General features: G+C 46.6%; 2 protein-coding genes across 7 annotated transcripts in view; both read right to left on the bottom strand.

Annotated features, from left to right (window-relative positions):
* The window catches only part of DISP3 (dispatched RND transporter family member 3), a 45,880-nt gene extending 39,059 nt beyond the window's left edge, over nucleotides 1-6,821 (bottom strand). For 3 of the 5 annotated variants that reach the window (XM_075027408.1, XM_075027412.1, XM_075027409.1), the window contains exons 1-3: nucleotides 6,646-6,821; nucleotides 6,490-6,566; nucleotides 5,612-5,813 (exon numbers count right to left, since the gene is read on the bottom strand). In XM_075027408.1, coding sequence (XP_074883509.1) covers nucleotides 5,612-5,650 — 39 coding nt within the window. In that variant the 5' untranslated portion in view covers nucleotides 5,651-5,813; nucleotides 6,490-6,566; nucleotides 6,646-6,821. Of the gene's footprint in view, nucleotides 1-3,932; nucleotides 4,130-5,611; nucleotides 5,814-6,489; nucleotides 6,567-6,645 lie in introns of those variants that run through there. The other 2 variants (XM_075027411.1, XM_075027413.1) reach the window with 2 other exon arrangements.
* The window catches only part of UBIAD1 (UbiA prenyltransferase domain containing 1), a 103,694-nt gene continuing 90,969 nt past the window's right edge, over nucleotides 6,498-19,222 (bottom strand). Inside the window, exons 5-6 of one of the 2 annotated variants that reach the window (XM_075027416.1) lie at nucleotides 8,983-9,083; nucleotides 6,538-6,566 (exon numbers count right to left, since the gene is read on the bottom strand). In XM_075027416.1, coding sequence (XP_074883517.1) covers nucleotides 9,012-9,083 — 72 coding nt within the window. In that variant the 3' untranslated portion in view covers nucleotides 6,538-6,566; nucleotides 8,983-9,011. Of the gene's footprint in view, nucleotides 6,567-8,982; nucleotides 9,084-19,222 lie in introns of both variants that reach the window. The other variant, XR_012650351.1, reaches the window with a different exon arrangement.

Raw genomic sequence — 19,222 nt, 5'->3', positions numbered from 1 at the left:
TAAGCACTTAACTCTTATGTTGTCTTCTCCATGTTCCTGAATTATTCATTAAGGGCCAGACGCTGCAATCCATACTCACACTGCGCTTGATCTGTCCTTTAAATTGACTTGCATTAGCCTGAGTCACGGGCATCACAGCACCTTACTCTTTAAACAGTCTCACCGAATGCAGCAGAGCTATTCATGAAATAAGGTACTCCTCTGCAAGAGAAAAGGAGGCAGGATCTAGCCCTTAGAAAGACATCAGTAAGGCTAGACCTCAGAGAAAATTCACCCCGGTAAAGCTGCATGAAGATGAATGAACTCAAGTAAATCTGTGTGAAATCAATCATTTAAAGAGATAGCCTGTTCTGTGGTATCACAGGGGAGATATAAGGGAGCGCTAGAAACTAATATTTCATTGTTCAACTTCATCACAGGGTCTGGAAACACATTCCCATGCCCCTGGCCACACATTCACAGAGCCGAATGGCAGCTTGCATACACATCTTGTGAGGACTGTTTTATCTCTCTGTATGGAGAGAAACAGGGAGGTGTGTGGAAAGGAAGAAGGCAAAAGACATGTTCCAATCCTCTTGACTGGGACAAAAGGAACAAAAAGTAAACAGGACTGCTTGTCACCAAGGAGGTAACAAGTACCCACACTTACCAGGAACTCCTTCCTCTGCCAACCTTGCAACTTCCAGTAAGTGGAGCCCCCCAGACCACATTACTGGCTCTGATCCTGAGATCCCCTGAGGCTACTTAAACAGCAGATAAACTCACATCACAGGAGAGCTGATTACCGAGTACCTTTCACCACTGAGTCCAAATCCACAGTCGGATACTTTTAAACAAACAATGGATAAAAAAACCAAGCCAATCAGGTAAGTGAAAGGAGAAATCTTGTGCACTACATTGAAAATTATAACAGGGTTTGATTTTTTAGAATGAATTAATCTGTTCAGTTCTCATTTATGTCAGTGCTTGATAAGATTAGAGGATTAAACCAACTGTATGCTAAATGCCTTGTGCTAAAGAGAATCTTGCCAGGATTTACTGCATGTTGGCATGCACAGAGACCATGGCAGCATCACCCAGAGACCCTGGGACTCATAGTAGGACAAGTTCAAACTTCAGAAATAAAAATCATAGCTTATCCAGATTTTCCATATGCCGTCAGGGTATGAACTACTATCCCTCTCCAGTTTCAGTCAAGCTTACTTATTAAGTACTTGTACCCAACAGGCAAGTCTTTGTGTAAGCAGCACTTATCTCAGAGCACTGGCATCACAAGAGGATTTCAGATGTGCTGTGATTTTTTTGGATGCAAAATGTTAACACTGTATTCATACCCTCCCCCAGTGCCATACAGAAATGCACTCATCCTACCACTCTCATGCTATACAGTTACATATACATACGCACACTTGGCAGCTATCCTCATAAACTCCTGCACAATACAGCTTGTTAAAAACACTTCTCATTTGACAGTTCAGAAATGACAGATACAGAAGTGGTCAAAGTTGTCTTGTAACCTAACTACTTTTTCTATTGGCCTGACAAAGGCATTTGTAATGTTTAATTCATTAATGCTGAAAAAGTACAAGATCTTGGGAGGCGTGGCCATGGGCGTACTAGGTATTGAGAGACTTTTTAGCACCTAGCAAAGACATTCTCCCCAAACACCTGAAAAATAACAGAGATTTCACCAGTGGGAAATCCCTTATTTCTGTGCCTCAAGATTACACAGAGCCAGTCAGATACTGTCACCTTGACTGCCTATAAGTGCCTTATTCCACTGTTGTAAGGAGACTGTATGTGCAATGAATTTGGCCCCGTACGTTGCAGAAACTGAATCACAATCTTTACCACAGTGGGTAATCGGAACGATGCTGTTGCTACTTCCCAACTGCCAGTCTGATTCTCACATGTTACATATCACTCTGGGCCATTCATCCCTTAGCTTTTCCCCATATGTGTCTAGGTGAAACCGTCACAAATGCTGATGGCTAGTTTCCCCTTGAATCATTTTTCTATTAGATGAGCGTTCTCCCTCCATAGCAGAGTATTTTCCCCATGGGAGTACAGCAAGTATTCACAGGGGCAGCAGGAAGAAAAGAGGAATGGATCTTTTATCATATTAAGCATTTCCATTCCATCTTTGTTGGCTTTTTCACTAGCTCAGGTCTGTTTTATTCCAGGCTTAGGAAATCAAACTACAAGGCTCTAAAGGGGTAACGAGACTGGCTTAATGAGTCTAACCTCTGAAGATGCATCCAGTGTGATAAAAGAAGTGGAGCTATTGAAACATCTCCCTTCAATACAGTTATTGTGTTGCTAGGTTTCCATCTAGACACATAGCCTAAAAGAGCAATCAAAGGAAGCTGATGCTGTGGATAGTATCTTTATCAACACTTCACAAGGTTGTTGGGGAGGAAGGGGGAAAAATATTGTCCCCGAGCAAAGTTAGTAAAAGAATGAGAATAGAAAGCTAGTTTCAAAAGCTCACCCAAATTTTCATGGGAAAATTCTTTTAAAAATTGAGCTTTTACGGTAGCAGATTTTATGTGTATCAGCATGTGGCTTTGTGAGCAAAAAGTCTGTGTGTTTATTCTGTCATTTGAATTGTAAAATTACTTCTCTTCCAATACACAAGTCCTCATCCCACTTAACCTGAGCCATGTCTTGCAGCTGCAGAAGAGGGCATGCATCAGCCTTGTTTTAAAGGAACTTACTTGCCTGCATATTACATTAAACCCTAACAGACTCACCACATCTGTCAAAATCCTATCCTAATAATTGCATAAGCTAAGGTTGCTAACCAGCACACCGCTGTGCCTGTGCACAAAACAAAAATGCAAGTAACACAGGATGCAGCAGCGAGGCAGACGCAAGGTCCTACACATGCCTGAGGGACCTGCCACTTTTCATCTTACTCCATCTGTCCCAGAGGTTTTCAGTTATACTCAGCTCCCAGCAGCTCCCACCCTTCTCAAGTGCTTTCAAACACCTGGGCAGTGGCAGCCAGCCCAACTCTTTGGGTTTGGTCATCACATCACCAAACACGAAAAAACATGAAAGAGTTCTTTTTCTCCAGGACACAGGCTGTTTTGCTGGCATGTCTTTGGAGACCACCTGGACCAGTAAGGACCTAGGACTGGGCTGCAGCTGGGACTGTTGCTAAGCAATCTAACGCCCTTACTAAGTGACCCGGGGTTTTTAGGCAGGAAAAGCCAATTTCTACACAAGCCAGTATAAAACAGGAAGGCTACCTTACACGTGCCAGATACATGATTCTCTTTCCATCTTCTAGACAAACATCTGACACCAGCTGCTATCAGAGATGAGGATCCTGCCTGGCCGGACCTGCTAACATCCCTGAGCACGGAGAACGCCTCTGCTGGCTCATCTCCTACTCAGGGAGGCAGGCCAACCCTCCGTGAAGTCGGGGACACAAAGCTGCTCAGTTCTAGCGCCCAACTTTTCCCCCAGGAGAACAACCCTGCTGCAGGCACAGTTCAATCAGCTTATTATAGAGGCAACCTCCCCGGGAAACGCTCTCCTCTGTGCATATTCATGAACTCTCCAGAGCTTCCAAGGAGACTTGGCTAAACACACAACTGAGGGATTTATCTGTTGTATTTGCAGAAAAAAAAAAAGGGGGGGGGGTGAGGGGGTGGAGGGCTTAAAAAAAAAAGTAAACTGAGGAGCAAAGGGAAAGGGGAGCGATTGCAAGCTATGCTCTCCTCTTACCACCGCCTGCCACAGCGGGACCCGGGAGCCCGACCTACCCCCCCCGGGCGACCTTCACAGGCAGAGCCGAGCGCCTGGGGGCTGACAGCAGGCAGCGAGGTGACGGTACAGCAGGAGATGGCTGTACCCCACGGCCCCCCCCCACCGCCCCCGACCTCCTCCCGGGGCCGCTTCGCGGAGCGGAGCGCAGCACTCACCTCCGCCCGACCGGGCGGCAGCAGCCGTGGGCTCGCAACGATGCCGGGGGAGCAGAGCCGGGTAGCCGCGATATGGGATGCCCGCCCTGCAGCACCGCGTCCCCCCGCCCAGCAGCGGCCGTGTACCGGTCCCGGTCCACCGCAGCCCTCACCCAGCTCCACCACCGGCTGCCAGAGCGGCGATCCGCCGCCGCCTTTTAATGCCGCTCCACCGTGCGCCGCGGCCGACTACTAGCACGGCCCGCCGGCCCCCGGGGGCGGAGGGGCGGGCGGGCGGCCGCTAAGCCCCCGCCGCTGCGCCGCGGAGCGGTGCGGAGCTCCGGGCGCGGCCACCGCCGCCGCCGCCGCTGCTGCTGCCGCTGCCGCCGCCGCCCCGCCGGGCTGCGGGCAGCTCTGCGGCCGCGCTATAAACCCTGCCCCGTGAGCGGCCCCCGCCCGCGCCGGTTCCCGGTGCGGCGGCGGCGGCGGGAAGGCAGCCCCGGGAAGGCAGCCCCGGGAAGGCAGCCCCGCCGAGGGGCCCGGCCCCGAGAGGAAGCGCGGCCGCCTCCCTCGGGCGTGGGGCGGGCGCGGGGGGGGGGGGCGGCACAGGGCGCTTGGGAACGAACGGTCCCCGGTGCGTGCCCTGCCCGTGCAACTCCGTAGCCGAGAGGGCAGGTAACGGGAGAGGCCGCCGAGGTCAGGAGCTGAGGGGTGCAGTTGGAGCCCGCCGGGGATGCGGGCCCGTCCCGGGATATTGCCTTGCCCGCCCTCAGAGGGAGCCTTTGGTTTTACAGGTTGCCGTCTGAAGAGTGAAGGGAATACCCTAAGCTCCGGACAGGGTGGTGGGAATCCGGCCCTGGCAGAGTAGGCACTACCACTACCCCGGTACCAGGCGGATCTTGGAACAGAAACTGCTAGAAACTTTTGCAGCAACTGGCCGGTGCTGCAGGTCCACCCCGTGTTAAGAGCCAGGGGTCTGGGAAGGACTCGTCTGGTTTCCTTGCTGGTACTCTCTTTCCTTGCTGGTACTCTCACCGCCAGATAAATGCTCCATATAGGAGACATCTATATGCATTCGGTGGCAGAGGTATGCAGCAACAATCCTTAAATTAAGTAGGAATCATTAAATGAGAGGTGGCAAGGCTTATTAACTCGGGTGGTAGAGAAAATCTTTTTTTATATTCATGCTTACCCAGCTAGGCATTCTGCACAGCTGGTCATCTAACCTGACCACAGACCCTTGCCTTGGCTTTCAGGAGTCAGAGGAGTCCTGTGTATGATAAAGACATCCCTGAGTACAGGGGCTTCACTTAGTGTTGACAGAAGGTCTCTAATGACTGTGGTGGATATAGCAGTCTTGCATTTATTTATTGTGCACTCTTCTGTGACTCACTCCCGGTTTGGAGGCAGGGAGACAACAGCATTCCCCATATCCTTGGTCTGTTTACTGGGGTGACCTGTACTACAATGTGGACTCCTGCGAGAGCAGGATTATGTCAGTAAATTGCTGAACAACTACCTGATGGGAATGGCTTTTAATCAGGCTACATTACAGAGGTGACCTAAGCATGGTTTGCCCAATATTGTTGCTTATTTGAGTGTTGATGGTGCCTAGGAAAAAAAGCCCTCACCCCAGTTTTTAGATAGATTTGTCAAATCAATAACAAATAGAGAGCAGTACAGTGAAATAGGCCCATCACCTGAGTCTGTCTCCAGGCAGGCGGCTGTGTCAGAGGCATCGTGCTCTTTCTGATGCATCACCCAAAGTGAATAGGAAGCCAGGCAGACAAAGCCAGACCATCGTCTTCCTTGTGGGGCTCCAAGGAATGCAAATTTAATGAGGCTTCTGAAGTAAAATTGCATTCAACCAGCTTTGCGCTTTTCTGCCAGTGATGGAGGTTTCTGCAGAGAAGGTGATGGTGAGGGGTTAGCAATTTTGTTGAAAACTGCAAGTGTACAGTAAAGGGAAAAATTGCTTTTTCTAACTTTGCCGGTGCTGCGAGCAGAGCCCACGCTGATGTGAGGGACAGCGCTCAATCAATCACAGAGCAGAGCCCAGCAAACTGCAGGGAGTTATCAGTCAGCGCTGGGTACCAGCGCTCAGACAATAACACGATTCTCCTCGGCAGCGTTTCCGACAGCCCTCCAGGCACAGACAGGCACACACGTGTGAGCCCATCGTCGGCCCCCTGCTCCCCTCTTCAGACAAGCATGCAGTGCACCAAGTCCTGCGATGCACACACGGGCAAACAGAAGCAAAGTGATGCTGACACACCTGCCCACGGACAAACCGTACCCATCTCCTCTCCACACGCAGAGGTACATCAACTTGACAGCTTTAGCTTTTAAAACTTGTACATGGTTGTCTGATAGCACAAACACACATGACGCCTTCCTTTGGCACACACACGCCACAGAGCTACAGTAGCCCTTAGCACTTACAATGTATAGATGAAGAATATGCCTTTCCCTGTTAATACAGAGACACTTGGACTGCTGCCTTCATCTGTTAAATATCACTCCATGAACACACAGGGGTCTGCACAGCACTTGAAAAGCCCTGTAATGGAGTACTCACCTGGGTGGGAAGGGGTGACTGGGGGGGTTGACAGTCCTGCTCTATGGCAACTTCTGTGATTTCAGTCTCTTTTCATTCTGCATTGGAAGGAAATAAAAAATTTCAAATATTTGGGGATGGGAGGGGGAGGATGGTGCACAGTGGAAATCTTCATACCTGGCTTAACATTTCCTTCAATGCCTCTCTGTGCTCAGAGAGCATCAGCTTCTGACTGCTATCATTTCCCTCCCTCAGGCCTCACAGAAGTGTTCAACAAAACAGCATGTGTTGCCAAAATGAATAAATAGTTCATTACTAGTTAAAATCAGCAACACTGAACATATTTTACTCAGACACAGGTTAGAACCGTCTACATAAGCAGCACTATCTGTGCACATAAACACAAGCTGTATCAAACTGTACCTACATTACTTGCACATACCCGTACACAAAGGCTTTGGTGCTTTATTGCAGACTCCACTAACAATGCAAATGTGTCTGCAAAGAATTAGCATTATTTGTGGCTTCTATTAACCCCACACGTGCACCGGCAAACAGCACACAGACTGAGGTGCTGCACACTGCTGTTGTCCTCATTAACCACGCAGGTACACAAACACACGCGTGACACCAAGAGACATTAGCACTGTACTGCAGTCTTTGTTAGCAAGCTGCATATTCACAAATGCCTGGCCACATGCACAGAGGCACAGAGTCACAAGCAGGCATAGAAAAGGATTGCTACTGCACTTAAAGCCACTTCTGGCTAAAGGATGCCTTTCTGAGTTGGGAAGCTGAAGGAAAACATCTTCCCCTTTTTTCATGCTCTCTAACCTTCTCACAGCCTCAGCACGACTGCCTTCCACACCCAAATCAGGCACCATCGGCCATTCTGCTTGCTTATATTTATGGCCCCTCTTTGAAATTCTGACTGCTCATCTATGCAGAATAAAACTACCCAAGCAATCTTTCCTGTTCAGGTGCTCATTACTAAAGCGTTAAATAATGCCAGGCAGGCTCTCTTAGGCCTTATAAATTTTATCTAGGGGACTTTCAGCTTCCACAAGGTCTATTACTGCCTGATTGCCTGAAAGGCTTTCAAGTTTGTACCAGACAGCAAGCCATACAGCAGAGAGGGCTGGGTAACAACTGAGCACTGAACTTCTATTAAACACCATTACTGGCTTGGGAGCCAGGCTCGGGAAGGTGAAATGCATACATGGGAGTGCGTACGCATGACTGCATGCAGAGTCTGCCAGCATGTCCCTGGAGTGCAGGGACAAGGCTACCAGTGTTTGCATGAACGAATGTGTGTGCTTGGCTGTTTGAGAGAAGCATCTGGATCGAAGAGTGACACTGTGCATGAGCGAGTGCAAGATTGTGGGTGCATGAAAAAGGAGTGGGCTTATGTCTGTGGGCCTGATCTCAGCTACACAAACGTCACTGCAGAGTAAGTGCTTATGAGTCAGTGGGGTTTATGGTGATGCAGCTGAGAACAGAATCAGGCCCTGGGAGTTCAGACTTTTCCTATTTCAGCAGCTTTCTCCAAGTGCTTACTGTCAGCCAGGGCTCAAAGCAAGGCTGTTTGAATACACCAGTAAGCTTAATAAAGTGGAGAGAAAATAATGGAGAAACCCAGGACAAAAGGGCAATAGCCCCCAAAGCCAGAGAGGTTCTGTTTCATCAGCTGCCAGCTAAGTGTTCCAGGAGAATCTGCAGATACAGCCAATACACCTCAGGTCCTGGGGGCAATCCCTAAAGGATGCTGAGCTGTAGATAAAGCATATTTTCAGAGGAAAAGAATGGGGAGTGGGGACAAAATACTCTGTTTAGAAACATCCCTCAGCCTTTTTTAAGTTGTGCTCTTTGTTTCCTTCTGTCTTCATGTCAGAGGACTTAGACCTTTTCTCCTTATCTTTCCTAACCCAAACATCCTGCTTGATGGAACATCAAGGAAAGGGATATTTCCTATCTGTCCACAAAACTAACAAAGCCACATCACAAGCTATTTCTATGTGCCATGTATTTATAAACCTCAGTCCTGACCTGATCAAGCAAAATAGCTTCTAGTTACCATTGACTCAGGCCTGAATTCAAACTGCCAGCCCATTATTTCTTACTCAGGCAACACTAGTACTCAAAAATTATGTTAAACATTTCCCAGATGCAGAAACAATCGCTTCCCCAAAGAGCACAGAGGTGAAGGCACACAGCCAGCCAGCCCCCTCTTTTATTGGATAACATTTCTCATATATTTCATGAGAGCCAGATGGCACCATCTGAACAGCAGTGAGCCTGGAAGCCTTCAGCCACATCAGCGAAAGGGAAGCGTGACCCAGCCCTGCGCGCACAGCAGCTCAATGCTGGAGCCCGCTCTGGCTCAGGCAGAGTGCAGCTGCAGGCCCTCGCTGCCTGCAGGCAGCTGCCTCTGTTTTGGGCACAGGGGCACAGGACAGCATGGTAGGGATAGGCTTTTTTGCATTCAAGCAACAGCATAAATTTGCACATGGAAACCTAAATCGCCACTGCTGACAGGTACAGTCCTACGCTTTTGAAGGCAGGAAGAGTCCCAGTCCTGAAGCTCTCTGGAAAAGGGAGGCCCATCTGCAGATTGCCTGAGAAAAAGAAACAGATGTAAAGAGAGACAGAGTGTATTCTAAACCCCTGCTGCGTGTGGGGCCTTTTCCTTGCAATTAAGTGAAGCTAATGGTTTTATGGAAGTTGTTTGTTCAAAAGGCCTTCACTGCACTGTTTAATGGAGTTTCACCAGCATTCCCCAAAGGCTTCCAGGCTGCATTAGTATCCCACAGCTCACATCCTAACCAAACAAGCCTTCTCACCCTGACGTCTCTACCCGGTACGTATGGATTGTAGGAGTATCAGGGCTGCCATGCCTCCTGTGCTCGCCTTTCCACTAGAGTCTTGAAGCCCCAGGATGTCATGAATATTCATGACATAAACATTAGCAATAAGTATTGTGCAATTTGGACAAAAATATATTTTAGGCAAAAGAACTGGGAGAGAACAACTGAGAGAGAATCTTTACTCCTGAGCTCCGGGAACTACTGAATAGCATTTTCCTGAGCTGTAACTGGTGGTTTTAAAATGCAAATCAGTCTTGGGTTTTTGAGAGACATTGTAAAAAAAAAAAAAAAAGACCCATACAGCAAAGCCTTATTGTATTGTAATGAATGCGGGATTTGCAGAGCTGCTTCATGCCAGTGAATGCACAGTGGATGCAGGCCAGGGACTCAAGAAGCCCTGAGGCTTGTCCCCAGCTAGCTCTGCCACTGACTCACTATGCGACCTTGAACAAGACATTCTTTCCTCTATTTCAGTGTTCTGATCAGAGGACATAGGGGAGGGGGGAGAGATAAGGCCGTTTCTGTGCCTCCTGGTGAGGTTCTACATTATAGGTCGCTCTGAGGTGGAAGTCAGCAGAACAAACGTAGCAGCTCTCTCCCTGCAGGGACTGATGAACTGGGATAGTATTGCCCTGTTCTTAATGGTCTTCCTCTAGCAGATGCTGCTCAACCTTTCCTATTCCTTTTCCTATTCTTATTGCTATTCCTATTCCTATTGCTATTCCTATTCCATGGTTCATCTTTGGCCTTATGTCTCCCTTGTGTTTTTCTATAGAGCTGGTCCCCTCCTTGAGCCTCAGAGTCTGTAGAAGCCCCTCTGCATTATTCAACTCTTCTTTTCCACATCCACCTGTAGAGCATCTAATACCATTTTACCTGCCCTCTAGTCAAAGAGCAGTCCCTAAATAGACTCTACCACAGAGATCAGAGTAGGAGTTGAACATAGAAGGGGAGACATAAGTGAACTTCTACTACAGATAGATTTTCTTCAAATCATTAATGATATAAACAATAAGAATCTATAAAGAGGGGGGATGGTCTAAGGCACATCACAGTCCAGAGGACCCCTCTATTCCTCTATTCGTGGACCCCCAGGATCCACTCTGGGATCTTGTATAAGTCACTCTGGTTATCTCTGCCTTGGCTTTCCTCTAACCTTCTGCTCCCTTCTGTACAGCCTGGCGATGGGAGGGGTTTGGGGTTCCATTTATTTGTCCATGGTTACCTCTTGTTATCAGCTGCCTTCACCACGCTTAGACCCCAGCGTTAGCGAACTCGGAAGGGCAAATTGGTGATTTCTAAACTTGCCCCTTCAAAGCTGTACTCTGCCACCCACAGCCTGCACATACCTCCTCCCACTGCATACAGCAACGCTCTCTCCCATGTACAGCACTGAAGGAAGGCTGCTGAATCTGGCATTTAGAAACTAAGTTCACTCTACAAGGTCACATCAAAGAGGCCAAAAATCACAGTCAGCTGGCACTAGCCTTCACTTATTACTCACCAGAGAGAATATTAACTGGTAAAGCAGAGGCAAAGAGTGCCATATTCCATTACCAGTCCCCTGAGCCCCCCCAACACCACGGAAGGAGAGCTGTTAACTGAGCTCTTCAACTGCATTTTCACTGACAGCAATGCCCTAGCAGCTGCCTGACCTTCATGTAGCAGAAGTCTCAGGTCCTCTCAGCTGCTGTGTGTCACAGACAGAAATCACTCAGAGCCTTCTGTGTCCTGATGCATTTCAGAAATTATCTCTGTGATGAAGGCACGATCCCAAAGGAGGAATATACCACAAGGAGAAGCAGTCACACTGGTGAAAAGTCAGGGCATTCCAATAATAAAAAGCCAAGATGTTCAAATCCAGATGCCAAAAGGTAGGTTTTCAAACCTATATTTAAACCCCTAAGCATCAGACCTGAAGCTCCCATTACCTGTAACAGAATTTGTGGGTGCTCAAAGCTTTTCAAACCTGGTCATTTGTTTCCAAATAGGTAAATAGGAATAAAGAGCTTCTCAAAAAATGCTCTACTGTACCAGCAGAAAATTTCAGCTCTTCACTGGAAACACAAATCTTTAAGAGGCACTGTCTGGAACTAAAATGTATTCATGTAAACTGAAATATTTGGGGTTTCAGATATTACTTTTTGAAGTAATAAAATTAAAATATGCTTAAGCAAAGCATCCTTTCTTAGTCCTTCCCCACCAACTATGCAGTGGGGACAATCAGAAGATTTTGTATATAGGCAGTGGCAGTATAAAAGTGCTTCTGAGCATCAGGTGAGAGAAATGCCTGTTCCAGGAAGGCAGAACAGAATAAGAATCAGAAAAAAAGGAGGAGGACAAGAAATCTAACCCATTCACATGCTGAAACAAGGCAGCATACCCACTACCACTTTGGAAACATCAGGAAATGTTACCAATCTCTTCAACTACTGGAGAACCAGGAGAGCTTACAGAAGTGATTATGGGTCAGAAAATTACTAGAAAGCAAAAAATTCCTAGAAAACAGAAAATTCCTAGGAATGTTCTAGGTCCAAAATTCCTAGCAAGCAAAAGGATTTCCTCAAAATCAAACCTTCCTCTCCTGGTGCAAATCATCACGAACAATATGTGGGAAATGCTCTAGTGGGCACGTAACAAATGCAGGACACATTCTAGCCTAATGATTAATGCCAGAGAAGATGTCATTCAAATTCCACACATTTATATCAAGTATTTTTCCTGTTAATGTTACCACCGTGGAAAAAAATTAACTGTGGGAGGGAAACATGGACCAAATTCATAACTGCTATAAATCAATCCCGTTCCATTTTGATCTCAGAAAGGTAAGCCAGCTCCTAGCAATGGAGCATATGACTCACTATCTGTCTATTCAAACACCCAGTAGTATGGAGTTCTATATGGTATCCGCTTGGCAAATAAATCTTTTGTCCCTCCTCTAAAATAACGCACACAGAGTTATCTCAGTAACACCTATTTATATATTGGGAAGCTAAGCAGCTAAGTGTTCCTTTCATCTCTGGGTCCTTCCACCTAGCCAAGAAAGGCATCCTGCCTTAGATGATGAAACAGAATAAAAGCTTGCGCTGTTTTCATACCCTGAGCAAACAGGGAGTGCAATTGAAACCCTCCACCTATTCTCAGTGAAGCTTGGTATTTTTCTTTGTGCAGACACTTCCACCTGAACATCAGCCTGCTAGAACTGCTGATGTGGGAGAAAGGCTGTTCTACCCTGTGGGTGAGGAAGCTAACGACTGGTCTGGTTTTCTCTGAGAGAGCAAGAAAAGGGGCCACACGTGTGTCTGAGCACGAAGCCCAGGCAGACAGGAGATGTGGATTGCCTTTTGCCAAAGAGGGTGGCATCAGGCTCTGACAGGACAGCTCTGCCTGTTGTGGTGGCTCCACATCACTCATCAGAGCCCTTCAGACCACAGTCAGTGGGCTTATGTCCATATGGAAGGCTGTGAACTGCAGCCAGGGCAGTGCGGGGACAGATCCAGCTGTGCTGCCTCTGGCGTGGAAGCGGTGACCTCCAGCGGAGGCTATAGCTGAGAACTAGAACGATCACTGCAACAGAGCCCCTGGGCCCTCAAAATGGAGAAAAGTGTCCCTTGGAAGGTGAGGCTGGAGAAATATCTTTTGCAGTTGCTTTTGGTGGCATGGCCCTATTTACCAACACGGTGTTATTGGTATAATGGTAAAGTGAGAAGCATAAGCAGGGAAGCAGACAGACAAAACATAGCCATTGGAAAAAGCTAAACTGTACATAAACCCAGATTGGTGGATTGATAAAATATTCTTGGGCAAGAAACAGACAGCATGAAAGACAGGAAGATGGAGAGAGAGATTTAGAACTGAACTTAATACTTATGTGATTTATTTGCATTAAGCTAAAGTAGTGTGTGTGGCTTGGGTTTTACTTGTTTATTTTGCTTCCCAGACTGCCTCAGGTGTTGGCAGAGGATTGTTTTGTTGAAGTTGCAGTCTGTGGGATGTTTTGGAAATTCATTGTCCCTGGGGAAAAATGAGGAGAGTTTCATAAAATTCTGGAAAAGGTCTGCAAGTTCTGACACTCAAAAGAGAAAGAGTTATGCATGAAGTAGTCTGGATCTCCTCACTATAGTGAAAGCCCAGCTTTGTCTCCTCAGAGCCAGAAGACCAGAAACTATCAGCAACCTTCCTACTGCGCTTCGCATGAGGACATTCTGCAAATTATGGAAATTTTGTCCACCCAGCCATCCTGCAACAGATGGTAAAGCAATGAGAATGGCCAGAGCTGGTGGGTGGCATGGATATGTTTATTTTCATAAGGCCCAGAGATTAAAGTTCCACCAGTGCCCATCAGCAGTCTGTTACATTCACTCATTTATAATTATTTCCCATTTTTCCCTGCAGTTACATTTTAGAATTGTAGTTATTTAGATCTCTATAACCATCCAATGTAGCTCACATGACCCTGCCCCCAGGATCCCTCCCAGGATCCCCCTTGTAATCCAAGCCCAGGCATCAATCTGTGGGACACTGAGCCCATTTCAGCCCACAGAGATAGGACTGTGGTCTTGCAGAACCACTTCTGCTATGGTCAGTCTGTCCAAAAGAGCAGGAAGAAAAGTGAAAAAGCAGGGGAATATGTGGGTACAGGAAGGAGAATAGACAAAAGAGAAAAAAGAGTGGAGACGACAGGTGAGGGGATTAAAAATGGTACAACACAAGAGGAAAACTACAGCATAGGACTGGTACCTCTAATCACTGCTACAGAATTTGTGCAAAATGGATAGAAAAGTTGCAGAGGAGTAACTTTCTTATGTGTAGCATGAAACTCCAGAAAAAATTTTAATAGAAAGAAAAAGGAGAAAGTTAAAATAGGAATAGGAGACAGAAAGTCACTGAAGTTGTGCAGTTAAAACCCCAGCAAGCCCAAGTACATGAATGCTGGAGAAAGGAGAAGGGAGAGTTAGTTAATGGAGGAGCTTGTTGGAACACCATAAAAAATCAGTTGCTTCCAGATGTAATGTGCTCTATGCTGCCTGCAAAATCTTGGCTTGGCCGCACCATCCATTTCCTGGGTGCTCAAGCACCAGGGAGCTGCACTCTCTCAGATGCTGTTTGCTTTTGATGAATGCTACTCTGTCAAGTGCATTAAACCCAGCAAAAGTGAGCTTTATTAGACTCTGAAAACCAGGGTCCATCACTGCTCAGACTACTTATAAAACAGTCTGGCTTGAGAGTGATACCAGCTTTCCCCAGGGCATGCAGGGAGGCATTTCTTATGCCAGCATGAGTCCTCCCACATACGCTGTCCGCACCTATTCCAGGCCCTGCAATGGAGGGCAAACTGCGTAGCTTGCACATCCCCTTCATACAATTTCTAGTGTTTTCTCTCAAGAAGACTTGGTTTTAGTGGCAGGTTATCGTGAAAGCCTCAAGTGGGCTTCAGGAAGTCGCCACTAGTCATCCAGTTAGCAGGAGACCCCTGTGGGTGGGACACAATGGAGTCTAATTATGTTTTTGACTTATGGGATTCAGATCATCACAAGAAAGGTCTATGTGTAAGCTGGGTCACAGGACAAGGATGAGGTTTGATCTGCTCTGTGCTTTACTAATCCCATAGACTCATTATCCAGCTCCTGTTTTCAGGGAGGTGCAAGAGGGTGAGAGCTCTTCCTCACTGTGACTCCAGAACTCAGCCAAAGGCTGACAGACAGACTGAGTGTCCCCGTCTTCTGCTGTGGCTGTGATTTACAATGACTCTTTGTTGCTGTTTGAGCCCAGAATGGTGCCACCCCACTTGTGACCTTCTCTGCCCCTGAGCCTGGATCCCCAAACACCCCCTATCTCCAAGCAGCTTTTGCAGAGAATCTCACTCTCTGCTCCTGTAATGAGTTGCACAGCATGATATGGAATTAGTAGAATCTAAGTTATTAATTGTCTACAACAATTAGCCAGGACGCCTGGGCCTTCAGGCACCTTGGTTACGTGTGGGAGCCAATTACAGTCTCATACATATTCATGCCACTTCATCCACAAACTGAGAGCTGCTTCTTCAGCTCTCTCGCCATCTCCTTTACTCCAGCTCGCATCCAGCCCACCCTGAGCCAGGAAGGAGATGTAGTTTCCTTTCATTTCACGTCTCACTGAAATCAAATATTTGCTGTGGATGATGATGTAATGGAAATGCAGAACTAGCACATTTGACAAGCAAGAACAGAAATGGACTGGCCAAACCTCATGCCTTACAAGAGGAGATGCAGAGATCTTGCTGGACTTGTCTCCCTGCAGTCACCTGCTCTATCAACATACCACAATACATCATCCAGCTGAGCTTGATGAGAGATATTTCTCATAGTCAGCAACCACCTCAACTCCATATGAGACCACAATTACCAGGTCTCATGGTGTAGATCAGTGTGGTCAGTGTATTGCCAGTGAATCTGACGGATTTAGACCAGTTTATACCCACTGAGGACCTTGACAGTAAGCAAGTGCCAAGTGAGACACTGGGCTGCACCAGGTAAGTCACTTAATGCCTGCATGTGTCTGATTCTCATGGGTATACTAATGCTTCACTGCTTCCCAAGGTTTCTCTGAGGTTACATCTATAAATATCCACATGCTGTGCTCCTAGGAAATAGCCACCCTGTGAATACATCAATGAAACTATGCTTGACCCCAACAGGAGTTGTAGTTGGTCCTAGGGTGAGTGCATGGGGCTGCAAGTGAGCTCCACGGGAGTCTTCTGAGTGCCTTCACCACAGCAGGGTCAGAGCCTAACCAAGCAGGGACACATGCGCCTTGAGAATCTGTTGATGCACCAGAGTGCCCATCTAATATCTCTCTCACACTGGCTATCCAGGAGCTAAAATGTTAAATCCATAACCCGCTCTCTAGATTTATTGTCCTGAAGGCCGTTATGACTTTTGTGAGCTTAGGATTGCAATATACTGTTAGAAACAGACGTTATTTATCTGACACACTAGAGTGACTCCTCCTCAGCCATCACTGTCTGCTGTGGAAATAAATCCCTGTTCTGTGTTTAGGAAACAAAGCTATTTCTGTCACATAGACCAGCTGAAGCTTTTGAAAGAATCTGATTTTAATATGGCTAATGTTTGCCTTTTGGTTTTGTGCACCCAAATAACTTTCAGAAGGGCCCCGATTCATTTTGCCTTTCCAGTCATTTTTAATCATCCTCTTCGCAGGCTGGTAAGAGGCTGGTCACAATTTTCGAAAGTGACTTGTGATTTGGGCTGCTTCACTTTCGTTACAGACACCACCGCAGTAAAAATCAATAACAAATTAAATCACAGTAGGCAATGTGACCAGTGAAGGAGTGGCTGTGGGCTGCGAGAGGGAAAGGTTTGTATTTTTTAAATTAGAGAGAAATTGAAAAAAGATAACTTTGTGGCTTCATCAGAAGGAGCCATGTTAGAAAGGTACTCGTATACACAGAATGTACTTTAGCATCCTACATCATATTAACTTGTGACTAGGACACAGTATTGGCCACTGCTGGCAAGTGAAACACCTGTGCATTACACTACACAGCCTGGTTCTCCCTCATTACTCCTGACTTACGCCATCTAACACCATTAAGTTGAAGAAAGTTCCATCTGACTTAACACCAGTATGAGATAAAAAACAGATTCCTCATTCTGAGAAACAGAAAAAGAGAGTGCAATGCAGTCTTCTGCTCGAGCCTCCTGCAAACATTTTCCAGTTCCTCTGAGTCTGTGAGGAACAAACCTTTCTGCTTTAAATTCACAAACCTGTGAGCTCCCCCAGGGCAGTGGGACAGACATCATAAAGAGATTTTAGGTCTCCCCCGTGTGCTTTTCAGTGTCTGTTTTGTTTCCCTACACACTCCCCTGGACTCTGCTGATCTCAGTGTCTCAAGTTATTGGCTGGTTTTATACAAAGGTTCCTAGCATGTTGCGATCTATGACTGGTAAATGCAAACATTTTATCATTCAACAACTTAATTTAACCTCTCAGCTATCTGCTGCTTTCTTTCTCTTTGTCTGCTTCCTAGTTCATAATTTTTTCCTTTTTATTGTGGGGATTCTGCCTATTAGGGGAACTTTGCAGAAAGGAAAATAAACAGATCAGTATTTGATGTTATGCTTGCTGTTTAGAAGTTTGTTTCTCTTTCTTCTTCCATTGCATCAATATTAACATGTTGATTCACAAGCAAAATAAAGGTAGTATATAAATATACTCTTTTTCTTCTTTTTGAATCATAAAACTCAAAGTTATGGTTCCCACAGCAACTGTAACTCAACCTCAATGTGCACATACATTAAAAGCAGGGAAATTACCACCCAAGGCAGCAATTGAATATGCGTGAGGGGATTACGTTACTGACAGTGGAAGGACTGAGAAAGGTTGAAATCCCAGAGATATGAAACATTTCAGGTCTGTGACAGGATGGCACACCAAAAAAAGAAGAGATCTCAGAGATCTTGATCTTTATGGACATAAATGGGATTCAACCTTGCAACATGCAGAACCACTTGATTGAAGTTACCTTTATTGTTGAACTCCACTGGCCTCAAAGATGCTAAGGCACTCCAGAGCCAAAGATAGTGCCACTGAGCATATGTGGATGTGCTTTTCCATTGTACAGAGCTGACGGGGTGATCCAGAACCACATAATGTTGAAGGGTCCGACAGAAAGGCAACAGGCTCCCACGCCCCCCAGAACAGGGCATGCACCGTGTACCAGATCACAAAGCTAGAATAATCATTAGAGGATCTACTGCATTCACATGCACAATCTGTCATCCATCCTGCCTCTTCCAAGCCTATATGGCACCCTTCTTTTCAGCTGCTTTCTAGGAGAGGCACAATTCGGAAATACAGCTTCTTAGAAAGGATTGGAGCCCACAGGGATACAGATGAAAGGCTGGCAAGAGGTCTCAGCCCCTCCAGCTCTTCCACACCCTGGCTACCAAAGTAGCCAGTCACTGAAGGGAAGTGTTTTAAGTGGGAACTGCATCCCAGGGGACTTTGGCTAAGTTATTCTAATTAACTGTACAATAAGATGAAAGAGCAACGTGTTCCCTTTTCATACAGGCTTTAGCAAATAGAGTCCACCAGGTGCTGATGTTCCTTTGTGAGGCCTGAGAGCTGAGAACTAATTAGTCCTAAATTATACCCCTGACAAAGACACAGCAAGGAAGCAGAAAAGGCGTACACATGGCAAACCACTACAGCATCCTTTTAAATGGCAGATCAAATAGGCACCACCACTTCAGAGGACCAAAGATGCCTCGAGCAACTGGTTGGTATTTACCTTAAACAGCAAGGAGAAAGGCAGAGGAGGGTAGGAGAAGAGAAACATAAAAAGGGCTGGCAGGACTGGCTCTCCTGAATACTCCGTGCTGTTCCCATAGGAAAGGGTTTCCCTTACGTTCAGGCCTTTGGGATCTGCACAATTGCTCTCAGCATCATTTGGTGTCATTTTCCATTGGATGTACTTTAAACAAGCTTCACAGTGAGCTCTTTTAAATAAACATGAAGGCAGCAGCTTAGGAGAATACTGCTAGAGTTTGCAGACCATGCCGTTTGATGTGTTGCATGATGCAGGAGATTGTGTGTGATCCTACAATTAAAGGCTGCATCACAGTCCAGCCCAGAAGGATCAACATAACTTTTTCTTTCCTGTTTCCTGACTGTGCAGGGCAGTGCTGGGTGATCTTTCACTCCTGCACAGCCTTTCCTCAGGCTCCCACCAGTGCTGCAAAGAGGAAACTCTCCTCTCACCCCTTTGCAAACCTTCAGAAGGGAAGAATCTACCAATAATCTGATGCAGAGCAGAGAGGTATTCTGGCCTCTTTATCAGCCAGTTAGTGGCATGCACAGAGCCAGTGCCAATCAAGGGAATGCCTGAG

The sequence above is a fragment of the Buteo buteo genome, chromosome 5, assembly GCF_964188355.1.
Source record: "Buteo buteo chromosome 5, bButBut1.hap1.1, whole genome shotgun sequence".
Taxonomy (NCBI): Eukaryota; Metazoa; Chordata; class Aves; order Accipitriformes; family Accipitridae; genus Buteo; species Buteo buteo.
The sequence above is the reverse complement of the archived record's forward strand: the minus strand, read 5'-3'. Positions and strand labels throughout refer to the sequence as shown.